The sequence below is a fragment of the Thermobia domestica genome, chromosome 10, assembly GCF_964235325.1.
Source record: "Thermobia domestica chromosome 10, izTheDome1.hap1.1, whole genome shotgun sequence".
NCBI lineage: Eukaryota > Metazoa > Arthropoda > Insecta > Zygentoma > Lepismatidae > Thermobia > Thermobia domestica.
Genome location: NC_137463.1, coordinates 192,350,784 through 192,364,434, shown reverse-complemented (window position 1 = coordinate 192,364,434; position 13,651 = coordinate 192,350,784). Strand labels below are relative to the sequence as shown.

The 13,651-nt window shown below is 33.3% G+C and overlaps 1 protein-coding gene across 1 annotated transcript in view; it reads left to right on the top strand.

Annotated features, from left to right (window-relative positions):
- The window catches only part of LOC145662912 (uncharacterized), a 248,592-nt gene extending 237,384 nt beyond the window's left edge, over nucleotides 1-11,208 (top strand). Inside the window, exons 8-9 of the mRNA XM_081728917.1 lie at nucleotides 1,314-1,425; nucleotides 6,675-11,208. Of these exons, the coding sequence (XP_081585043.1) occupies nucleotides 1,314-1,425; nucleotides 6,675-6,961 (399 nt within the window). The 3' untranslated portion in view covers nucleotides 6,962-11,208. The remainder of the gene's footprint in view (nucleotides 1-1,313; nucleotides 1,426-6,674) is intronic.
- Nucleotides 11,209-13,651: the final 2,443 nt, after the last annotated feature.

The window sequence follows — 13,651 nt, the reverse complement described above, 5'->3', positions numbered from 1 at the left end:
CAGTATTAGTGCATATAGAAACAAACTTTCATTTTTGTGTGATTTTAGATTAAATTTAAACTATTAGATATTTTCTAATTTATTAATCTTTCCTACTTATTGGAAACTTATAAGCAAAACAAAAAGTTGCATTATTATTATTATTATTATTATTATTATTATTATTATTATTATTATTATTATTATTATTATTATTAATAATAATAATAATAATAATAATAATAATACAAAGGACGATCCAATTGTCGCACACATCAGTATTACTTGAAATACGTATATCAAAACGAATGACTGCATTACATGTAATTTAATATGGAACTTACCTCTCTCTTGCAAAACCATGCAATACTCTTTGCGACAAGAGTTGGGAGCATCGTTCTTTAGCATCAACGTAGTTGTAATCTGCTTCTACCATAGTGGATACAACACCTCGAGCAGGAGTATAAAGATGCGGTGATTTGGGGACCTTGACAAGTTAAACGATTTCCGAAAAATTCATCGAGGAACATTTTGGTAGCTTGAATTTTGTGGCGTGTGGCTCCGTCTTGTTGTGGATTCCAGTTCGCGCGAACGTTTTCTTTTAGGGAACCACTGTACGTTTTGTTTTAGGAATTTTCTACTCCTCCTTCAGTTAGCATCAGTCAATATGGGAAAAAGATCGTCTCTCGATCTTCCTGTCGCCAATTCTGCCTTCATCGAAATAGTTAATTAGTCCGATGTTTGAGCTGTTAAGAAGAGCCACACTCCGTCATTTTCAACGAAATTATTAAATCACTTCAATATTCATCGTGTATCAAAATATGTTTCAAGTATTTATTATTCCAGTGAAAATGGTATAACACTTAACGAAACATAGCAGAGTACTGCTGTATTTGAAACCTTTTCACGTAGTCACCCCTTTATACTGAATAACCTGCAAAGCAGTCCTGTAGCATATAGCCAAACTAATACGTATAATTCCTCAGTTGAAATCCCTATGTGCCCGATAATTGGACTACCTGTAATAAGTACATTAATGGATTTTTTTAAAAATCTTATTAATAATCTCTAGTTAACTTAGGAACCTTGTAGCCCCTATGCTGCCATTTTGATATTTAGCTCCTGCTTCCGTTGCGAGATGCATCTTTCATGAGCTCCGTAATTGACTACTATTCCAAAGTGTAAACAATTCAAGGTAAGAAGTAGGCCATAATTAAAATTTCAACTGTGCGTGTGTGTTGGAAATATTCATTACTTATTTTTAAACTGTAAATGTTTGCTCAATATTACGTTTTACTAATATATTTTTATTTTTATTTGCAAAATTCATGTAGGGAGCGCTCCCCATTCGTTGGATGGCACCAGAGTCACTATTTTACAGCGTGTTCACTCATAAATCTGACGTATGGAGCTTCGGAATACTTATGTGGGAAATCGTTACTCTTGGTGAGTTATTACGTATTGTGTATATATAATTTTAATTGTCTGACAAAAACTAACAGAGTAATAACAGATTACATTTTCTAAGTAAAATATATAGATATAGTATAAAAAATGTTTTGAGATTATCGTATTAAGCTAATTTGCTACAGTATGTACAGTGAAAGTAAATGTTAATGCTAACGTGAAAGTAAGGCAAAGGTGGTTAATGCAAGACAAAAAGAAGTCGTCAATTGAAATTGTAAAAGAGCAAGTAGAACAACTTACTACGTACTTTTATATCTGAAATGTGAAATGCAGTTTGGATGCAATTGCTCTATATATCTCTTCAGTGTCTGTTTTTATCTGTGGACGCACATAAACTGTGAACATTCCCATTTGCACGTGAGATTCTAAACTTAGTTACGTAAACATTGGCAACTCCACGCATATTAGTTGCTAAAATACCATTTTGGCAAGTTGTCTAAAATGTATTGAGCCTTTGGAGGTCAAAGTTGAGAACACATTTATTATGAATCAAGATTATGCACCATTTTGTTCGATGACCTGTCATTTTTCCGGCAAGACATACAATGCTGTCACTACAGAACTTATGTTGTTTCTGGTCAAAATTTTGTGATACGTGGTTTTCATAGATTTCTTTTCAAACCAACTAAATAACATTCGCGAAGTTTTTCAGAGACTGAACCAAATGATAGTCGGATGCTACCACTTTCGGGCTAAACTGTAAATACATTAAAATATCTTAAGAGGCCCCATCAGGGCGAAATTAAAACACCGCTAATTTTACAGTAATTATGTGATATCTTCAAATAGATAAAAATATAATCGAAAAGTGGAACAAGAGCTCGCTAGACAATATTATTTTACATGAGATATCGTTGCCACGACTCATTTATCGGCTTTCGATTTCCAGTCATTTAGAAAATTGGCATTTATTTTCGCGTTTCTAAATGGCTGCAAACGAAAAGCTACTAGGTGACTCGTGATAACAGCATCTCATGCAAAATAATATTATCTAGGACAGCTCTTGTTTCACACTTCGATTATCTTTTATCCATTTGAAGATATCACATAATTACTGTAAAATTAGCGGTATTTAAATTTCGCAGTGATTAGGCCTCTTAACCAAGTTTTCTGATGGGTCACTACACAGTAAAAAATGGTTGTGTTAATTCAACTCAATTTTAACTCAAGGCAGTGGTTCCAGCGTGACTACCACTATGCGGTGTTAGTTCAACACATACTGTACCCCGCAGTGTTGACGTTTAACACAGGGGGTGTGTTACGTCTTTGTTTAAGTATTGAGCCGTGCCGTAAGCGTTAATGAACGACAAAATTACTTCCTCAAAATATGTTAAATCGTCTATATGCGTAATATGTTTACATTATGCTTAGCCTAAAAAAAAAAAAAAAAAAAAAAACTTTAAACAAGTAAAAAAAAAAATACTCCACTGGCGGAGGAAGGGCACAAACCACCAACCTTTCGATTACTAGCCGCGTGCTCTTCCGACTTGGCCACGGAGGCGATGAAGAAAACGTCGCTTGTAGAGGGATAAATTGTTGAGGTCTTTTGAATTTGGCTAAGAGTGCTCCTTTAAGCCGCGTATATTCGACGATAACCGGGATAAGATAAAATCTGCTCGCCATGTAATTTTATAACAAAATGACGACTGTCTATTTATTTTATTTTATAGTTCTTCCTTATTCACTTTCAAATGATCGGCGACAGTTACCATCTAATAAAGTTGATGCGTTTGTTGTTTCTAGTACATATTCGCTTAGAAAAAGAAGCAATAAAAGCATCAAATGTGGGAGATGAAATTTTGCGTATACCTCGATTTGTTTAAGTATTTCTTTCTACTGTGTTTGCATATAGCTTCAATTGATAAGCCTTTATAATTAGATGCCCAACATATTTGGCAATCACGCAGAAAACACCGAAGATTCTACACTTGTGTTAATTTAACACACAGGTTTTGTGTTATTTCAACTACCGGCATTTGACACACAACTCCAAATGGAGAGTGAGTTGTTCTAACCAATTGTTTGTGTTATATTTTAACACAATCGTGTTAACACATAGGCATGCCGTTGAAATAACACAACGATTTTTTTTACAGTGTAAAGATGTATGTGATCTGACGTTGTCAGCGTGTTAGCCTTCCTGTTGACTAGTTCCGATCGTTTCTTTTGAATTGCTAAGTGCACGCGTGCGCCAATTGTTGACAGTGCAGGTCTAAGTCTATCGTTCTATACGGTGGTAGCAGCTCATGATGTACTATGCCCTTCCAATCCCACCAAACGTACAACGTAATCTTCCTGGATGTTAGTGTGAGCTTTACCATAGATTGTTGAGCCTCTCCTCACTTCGACCACGATCTTTACTACATGATTATAGTAGTTTATCCGCTTTTCTCTCGAATAATCAACTGCTTTAGTTTCAGTAGAGATTCGTTATGTCGTCAGTAGAGATGAGGGAAATTCATCAAGTAAAAATTTTCGAATCAGATCATGTGGCACCCAAGTTTCGATCTTCTTCTTGTAGCCAGCTTTCTCCAAATGATTTGACACTCTTCAGTGATAGAGATTTACGCCACTGGCAATGTCATGAATGTTTACATGTTGGTCTTGGTAGACTTTTGCTAGAATATCATCCACTTTTGCTGTGACTGGTCGCCTACTGTGAGGATTATCTTTAACAACGAAACTTCGAGAATAAAAGCGACTCAACCTCCTTTTGGCAGTTGCTTTTGATAGCGTATCTTCTCCATACAAAGCACAAATTTCTTTACGAGCGTCCCAGAATTTTGTCCTTTATCGAAATAAAATTGTAAAATATACTGCAGTTTTGAGAAAAGTTAACGCATCTGCACGGCACAATACCTTACGTCTGATTATACACGTAAGAATTCCAACACTTTTTGCACATATCTTAGCTGTAGTTGTCAGCTGTGAAATGATGTTAAACCTAACTCGGTGCAGCTCTTATACCCTGAGATCTGCAACACTAACACCATTTAGTGTACAAAAGACTCAATGCATTTTAGGCTACTACATTATAACGAATATTTATAATGTTCAGTGAAAGTTTTTTTTTTTTTTCTTGCTCAAAATCGAATATGCCCTACAGAAAATGTTGCGCGTCTTTTGCACTGGCAAATTCGATATATGTATCAATACAGTGAAATAATTAGAAATGCAACTCAGAGTGTAAATTATATTGAATAAAATTCATACTTTAATAATACAAAATTTGGATGCGTTGTGGGTCAGTAGAAAAGCTCTCAATATCTGGATTCAAAATTTGTCGATTTGACCCTAATTTTGTAATGGGATTCCCACGGCAGTAATAATTTTATTAGGCTTCCAAATTATGCTTTTTCATAAATATCGGAAATATTACAGAACATTTATGTCTATCTATCTGTTTTGTTTTTCCGCCTGTCGACTGGTATCAGAGATAAAACGGTAAGAAATATCGAGGTGTTTTTTTTTTAATCGGTTTAGTGTCCCCATAATTGGTTCCAACTAGTACGTTAATAATTTACTCAAACCGGAAGTAGTAGAAATTACCCATATCCTGGTTCAACTTTGATCGCCATAGAGGAAACACTCTAAGACGTAGCGAGAAACAGTCTTTTGAAATCAATTCAGCATCCAAAGAATGAATTCAATTTCCTCCATTAAAATAATATTCTATTCAAATTGGAAGTCCTACAAATTAATAATTTCGGTTTCAATATTGACTGTCACAGGACAAATGCGGTATAGCGACAAACTGTTTTTCGATTCAGCATCTGAAGAAAAGATAACATTTTCATCCGCATCTCTCTATTTAAATCGGAAATGGTAGAAATTTATCATTACTTTCAGTTTCACTATGAGTTTTCACAGAGGGAAAACTGTAAGAGCCAGCGACAATCGATTTTCTTGGAAATGATTCTGCGTCTCAACAGCAGACTCTATTTCCTAAGTTAACCCTCTATTTACACAAGAAATGGTAGAAATTATAAATGTTCGTTGTTAACGATGATCGCTGTAGACCAAGAACGGTAATAGATAGAGAGAAGCAGTTTTCTGCAATCGATTAAGCGTCCGAAGGATATATTCCATCTCCACCCTAATTCCGCAACTAAAACCGGAAGTAGTAAAAATTTACTACAATGTTCGGTTTCAATATGTATCAACATAGAATTAAGCGGTACGAGATAGCAAGAAGCAGTTTATTATGGATCGATTCAACGTTCTTAGAATAGGTCCTTGCTATCCTCATGAACCGTCTTTTCAAACCAGAATTGATATAAAATCTTTTTTCGGTTTTAACGTTGATCGCCAAAGAACGTGAACGGTAATAGATAGCGAAAATCAGTTTTGTGCTACCGATAAGTGTCCCAGAAATATGTTCGATTTCCAACCAATTCTGTATACTTAAATCAGAAGTAGTACTTTGTGGTGGACAAACACCGTGCTCGGTGGTGGAGGTTCTCCCGTTTCCTCCCACTTTCTTCATTCCACCATTTCACTCATCTCTCATCATCACCGTCTCCTTTAGCCTAACCGGCATAACTGTGGGACGTACAACTTAAAGATTTCATTTCATTTCATTTTCAGAAGTAGTAGAAATGTACTACTACTTTCGGTTTCAACATAAACTTTCATAGTACAAGCACCATAAAAGATAGCGTGAAGCGTTTTCTTTGAATCGATTCAGAGCTCGAAGAAAAAGTTTCATCGACCTTTATCGCTTTATTCAAACTGAAATTGTTGAAAATCTACGGTTTCTGGCTTCAACATTGCTCACCACAAAGAAGAAAAAACGGTAATGGAATAGGAGAAGTAGTTTCTTCGTATGGATTCAGTACCACAAGAAAATTTCCATCTTCGACTTAATTCCTCTAGTGCAACCGAAAGTTGTAAAAATTTACTACCAATTTCGGCTTGAATATTGATCTTCACATAGCGAAAACAGTGAAGGATACAGGAAAGTTTCAGCAATAGTAAGAAAGTTTCAGTGATACAGTATTGCAGATACAAGAAAATTCTAGTATTACAACTACAAGGTATAGATCTACTACGTCCGGTTCCAGTACGAGTTTTCATAGTTTCGAGATTTATCATAGATCCACAATGAGAAATGAAACATACTTGTCAATACTTCTATCATTTTGTTTCACTACATAAACGTGTATCACGTTCAATGGCGTTAAACACTTCGTGATATGGTTTATTTAAACAAATTTTGTTCTTTGTAGGGTCAACTCCATATCCTGGTATGGGTGCTCGAGAAGTAATGCGTAAAGTTAGAGAAGGTTATCGACTCGAACGACCAAATCACTGCAGACCTGAGTTCTTTAAGATAATTTCACGCTGCTGGCAAGCAGATCCTACGAAACGACCTGATTTTGGGGAACTGAGATCAGATCTTTGTAAACTCCTGGATGACAACACAGGTTATGTAGATTTGGAAAATTTCCCTGAATCGAAATATCATCACACGGCCACTACTTCGCATAAAAGTAGCGATGAAGAGAAGATATGACAGAAGATTGAGGTCAGTGTGCTTTGTTGGGTATGAAATGACACTGGCCTAGTGTTACCAAAAAAAAAAAGTAAGATAGAGACTTCTTGAACTTTCATACTCTGGGAAAACAAAGTGAAACCAAATGGTAAAATGGAAGTTTTGTATTTTTTAAGAAAATGTGAATCTTTGAGGTTTTGGAAACAAGTTTGGTGAGAGTACCATGGACAATTAGCTCTACTGCATCTGAATAATACATCCTGGAAACATTTTCGTACACCTTTCTTTCACTCACTTAGTCATCAACTTATGAATATACCTATATACATAAATATAAATAAACGACATATCTACCTTGGAAAGCAGATAAGTTTGTTTGCAATTAGCTTCCCAGAGAAAAGACTGGAGTTCTAATGAATATTAACGATCACCAAAATGGAAGTATACTACAAGTGAACTTTTATTATGTGTGAAACACTGAAAGACTTTTATAAGTATGATAAAGACAATCTATTATGGTTAAACCATTGTTTTATATTTTGCTCTGTTCTGACATGAATTTGTGAGTTTTAAACTCTAACCAAATGTTACAACATACCGCATAGTTGAGTTAGTTTTATTTTTTAAAAGCGACAATAAATTTAACTTTGACTTACCTCTAGCTGTCGCATAAGTAAAGCTGATGAGTAGTTGATCGAAGGATGATGACTTACTCTTTAGACATTATTGATTAATAGAGTAATAATGACTTTCAGTAAAGTCATTGTTATGTTATGTTTGAATGATAACGTTTACCGATACTTACTTTTGTATATACATTTTATTTGAAACTTTTTTTCTTTTACTGAGAATGAATTTCTCTCTGGTGTTTCCTAAACGTTGAAAGTTAATCAGGAGAGATCTTTATAATCTTTCTTTATAATGCATATCTCAAATGTAAAGTTAAAAACTTACATTTAAAACAAACGTTTAAATCAAATTTTATACGCGCACATCATGCATCATTATCTTTGAATATAATACTATTTCATATCAAGTCAGAGAATTTATTGCAATGATTCGTAAATTTATTCTAATTTAATAATTTTTAAAAATTCGTAAAATAATATTACTATCTCTCTGAAGAATTTTTTTTTCTAAACTTTATTTTAAAATTGTCTGTAATTGGAATTTTTTCACGATTACACTAAACCTTAATTCAGTAAAGGCTTTATTGTTAAATTTTGTTGTAAATGTAGTAAACGATACACAAGTCACACAATCTTACATCACAAAAGTTAAGAGAAAGTAAATTGTGTTTGTGTTGCAAAATAGGTAAATATCAAAGATTGAGTGCAAATAATTTTAAATAAAAATCGAGAAAAGAACTATCATATCGAAAATTTAAAAAAAAATAGAATTATAGTTTTTGCTTTATTTTTTCATGTAACAATGTCTTATCAATAATTATAAAGAATATACATATATTATAATTATTATATGACGCTATTATACAATCAGTAGAAAACGTTTGTATTTTTTTCAATTACGCAATGAGTCTATTAACAAAACATATTTAAACAGGATAATGTTGTAATTTGCTAATATTAGTTAATTAAAACGTAAATCAAAATCCTCTAATAGCAAAGTTAATTAAGGCAGATATTGTTAATTAATTATTTAAAACAAGAATCTTAGGTCTATAAAATACAAATATTCCTTGTACTTAGCCCAAAGAGTTTTAATTATACATTATAACTTTGTATAATTATAGCATTTCAAGGAAGTTTTAATAAATATAAACGTATTCCTTAGCTTATTTAAAATAATTATATTCTACATAGGAGTTCAATTTATTTGAAACAAGCATCAGTACTTTATATGATAATATTATCCATAACTGTCGAGGATATTCACTATATCAGGTATACAATAACCTGATCAACACAAATACCATATCAATCTTACTTCCTCATGATGTTTGTAAGTGTTTATTGTGTAAAACGTGGTTCCACTTCAAAAATCAATGTTTATTATCTTGTCCAAGACGCTTTACTTGGAATTTAAAGGTTTAGATCGAATGAGCTAAGGAAATATTGAAATAAAGGTACTAATTTATATTCGTAATCTAGTAATTTAATAATTTAAAATACAGCTTATCTCTCCAACCGATGAATCTTTCAGTATCTTGAATAAAATTCAACAAATCATAGATTGAAATAAATAAAAAAAGACTCTAACTTTACAGACTCTCCTTAATCATTTTCAGCGTTAAACATAGTTGCTTTGTAATTTACAATGTTAAAATTTGGGAAACGTTATACTTCTCTCATGAATTCAGTAGAGCATTCAAGAGAGTTTTAATATTTAATTCACCAAATGCAAGAACTGTTATGAAAATGAATTTATGTTAGTTGTGAACTTAGTATTTTGTTATTCAAACCACCCACTCACACTCAGCCACTGGAACATAATCTAGTCGTTTAGTTAACTCTATTGCTGTACAATAGTACTGCAAATTATTTAGTGGCTGACAAAAAACTGAATTTGTCCCAAAAATAATGAAAGGTGCTGAATTAGTGTATTTGGGAAAATAAAATGTTTTTTTAAAAATAAGTCCTTATATATATTCTAAGAAGATTTTATGTGTGTGAAATCAAAGTAATGGATCAAACTTGTGGTATGTATTTGTGTAGTTGTGTAATGGACGTTAATACATTTGTAATTCTTTTAATGTAAGTAGTTTAAATGAGATAGAAATAAAACGTGATTATGTGTAGAAAAATTGCACTCTATACAAATTTTGAATACCTGTCGAGTATAGATTTTTAAAAGTTAGTATTGTTCTTTGAGTGGCAGAGGAAAGTAACTCATTTCGTTCAATGCCCATTAATAATCACGTAAGTACATGTTTCTTCTTTAACTTACTAAATTATTCCAGAAATTCTCTGAGCATAGAAAAATATTTCCATAGGTAAGTACTTATAACATTAATCTAATATTGTTTCTAACTCTGTATGAATAAGTTGAGAACATTACGTTTCTAGATTACGCTGACAAAGATTAATACTTAGCGTTACACATTTGCCTCTTAAGAAAAACGACACATGCAGTTAATCCATTTTCTTTACTTATGTCATGGGCGGGATAGTACAAACAAAGACAGTAGCTACATTGCAACTCTATTTCACTAAACTTTGTACATGTTAGGTATATTTGTGTAAAATCTGGTTATGTAGGTGTTAATAGACTTTGATGAAAATGTACATACATACATATAGAAAAGAAAAGTTTTGAAAAATAAAGGATTAACAAATATACAATATGTTTCCCAAGTCTGAGGCAAATCATATCTTTCAAAAGGTATCGTAAGACCGTGTTTTATACTGAAAAATATTACTTGTCCTGTGGAAGTAACTATCTGTGTAATGAGTCCATAATTACACAGTTCTTAAATACCTTGTATCCATAATTATAACTATCAACCTATTCCTCTACTTCAACTCTAATTTTAGTTTGCCATAATATTTTTTTAAACACAGGGAAAGAAATTGGACATCCCACTCCTGCATTGCTGGCTTAATTGGTCCACTTGACTACGTCAAAGTGAGTTGACTAGAACTTGATTTCGGGCAGAACACTCAAGGGAAATGAAATATGTAAATTCTGCGATTCAAATAAGTTAAATTTATTGTTATAAACTTGACAGTACCCTTTTCTTCTTCAATAGCGTACAAAAATAAGACTGTTGTATATGTCCGAACTATAAATAAATATTCAAATCACTTTAGTGTCTTTTTCAGCATCAAAACTTCTGAGCCACTCAAAGGAGCAATATTTTTCTTGTAAAATGTTTGTACTCGGCTCTGTACAATATAAATATACCTGTAAGGAACTTGTGTTTATAAGACTGGTAAAAAACTGGTTTGTACTATAAAATGCACAAATCATTATTAAAATAATGTTCTTTGTTTCTTTTCTCTCTCTTTTGGCCAGTTCTATCTACACATTCTAAAAATTATCATTCTTTCACCAAACAATTATATTTTCATATTATCAAAACCTTAAGATAGTGTAAAATTGTAAATAAATAAATAAATTCTTATGGTATCTTTTTTGTATAAAAAATGTTTTCCAACGGTGTGGTTGTTGATGACATTAAAAGTGAGCAATAAAAACTTTTGTTTCAAAAAATAGTGCGAGTTAATTTCATTTGTTCACATGTAACTCCCTCCAAGTTTTACCTACATGAATATGAACATGCATATACCAATTAACGTCTGAGGATGATAACGTTACATTATGGAAACTGTTACGAAATATTTTAAATTTAATAAAAAGGTACATACTCTGGTCAGAAAAATATTAATAATTTGTTCACATATCTTATTTATCACTGTCAAGTTTCCTTACTAAAAGTTAAACTATCTGAATATCTAACCAGAATCTACCTTTTGAGTAATATTAAATTTATGTAACAAAATCTTGAAGTATTGACAGACGATACAGAGTAGTGTAGAGCCGACTGATATGTTCCACATATGAATTTAGTGCGGACGAGACTATGTAGAGTCATTGACGCGGTGGGAAATCAAAGAATAAAGCACGCTATTGTGTATATCAGGTAGTCTAAAAGGTATTAAGTCTCTAAGACCAGTTGCATAGATCATCATAAAATAAAGCTCTTACCCAGTAGTACGGATGTCAAAGGATGATGGATGTACATGCATTAGTACACAACGTTGAACCGGAGTTGTTGGCAGATAATTAAGTTGCAGGTAGTTATTTTCAAGATAACCTAAACCATACAATACGAAATTACGAAACAGAAACTATAGAAGTCAAGTATACTGCTACGTCATTCACATTTTTCTGTCTTGCCCTAACATACAAATATACACTTATGTGCCTACATTCTGGAATGCAGCATACTTTCAGATATGTTGTTGAAAATTCATCCTTCATATGGACTGGATTAGGAGTCTTTTGAATCTTGGCAAAGATGTACGTAAACAAATAAATACATTATTACTACAGTATTACTTTGAATGAAAGAAGATGTTCTCTAAAATGGAATAAGAACCAGATAATCCAAATTTTATTATCTCTCGAGCTGACACTTAGACTACATCAAGGAAAATCTATGAAAGAGTTACGGTACTTCATTTTTATACCTTCCTTATTACTTTTATCTTCTACTGAAGGTTTAACTCCCAGTGTTGTCTTCTAGATAAATTATTATACATTGGTACCTTAATGAGTAATCTATTCAGTTGGTCTGGGGATGAGGCCCTCAGCTAGCCAAAAGCTGGTAATCTATAATGTTACGTATATTATTCTTTATGAAAATATTCACAAGGGTTAATTTACTTTTAGAGGTGAATTTTCTCCAGACAAACTTTCCTAAAAAGTCTTATAATTTTATTTGTATTCGTAATGGCTCGGTTGACAATTTTCATCTCTTATAATTTCAGTAATAACTCCAGGATAGCATGATTTAGTTTAAGAAATCGGAGCGAGGAAATTTAGCACGGTGGCCTGTACCTTTATTATTGATATACATAAAATAAAACAACAGTAAAACACTTCATATCAGTAGCAATGCTAGTGGCTTAAGAAAATTCCCCAATATGACAATTGGCATTTTAAATCTCAATATTTAAAATGATCTAGCAAAGGTCAAGTAATAGCAAGGGTGCCAAAGGTGCGCAGAGCGCCATGAGTAATTTTTTGAGTGACAAAAATGTTCAACTAATTTGAATTTCTGTATAAAATTATTTTACAATTTCATCTTAAACTAAGAATACTGTATTGGAACTACCTTATATCTTCGTTAATAGACGTGAGTACAGTTATTCACGGGAGATGGTGTTTGATATTTGGAGTTGTAAATTAATCACTTCGAACACTTTCTCTAATAGTGGGTTCTAAAGCACTGTACAGCGGAGATGTTCATCCTCGTTAGAGTGACCCTCTCGAGGGCATTCTTACCCTCAAATTCCCTCGCCTACAATGACGGGAGGTTGAGGGTGCTTGAGGGGAATGGACAACTCCCTTCGCGAGATCAAGAGTGAACGAGGGGGAAGGCCAATCGCCACTGCGAGGGCGAGGGTGTGCGAGGGTGATGGACAACTCCCTTCGCGAGGGCGAGGACAAGTTTCCAGCACGAGGGTGAGGGTGAGCGAGGGTGATGGACAACCCCTTCGCGAGGATGAAGGCCAACTTTCACTGCGAGGGCGAGGGTGAGTGAAGTCGGAGTAAAATGGACATCTATGCTGTACAGTCATGCTAAACTTTATTTAAAATAAAAAAAACGTTCATTGAGAAATATTTACTGGCGAAACTACCGTAAATCAGATAGGGGAGGGGAGAGGGCAGAAATATTCACTGAATCTATTTTATAAAAATGAAAGTGAATATGTTTATGACTTCATATCTCTTGAACTATGAGACCGATCTCGATCAAATTTTTAACATAGATGGGATTCGGACCTGGGAGAATTTTTGTCGTTTTACTTTGACGGTGCAACTTTCACGGAGAGGGAGAGATACTTAAAAATGATCGAAAAAGACTGATATTAGTATCGAATCCATAGTAATCGGGGTCGCTGAGATGTACAGTGACACTTTCGATGCCGTTTAAATCCAAATTTATCCCTTTATGTCCAAAATGAAACATATTCTCCTCATGCGAAGAATGGGTATTCTGCTAGTTTTTAATAAAAATAATAT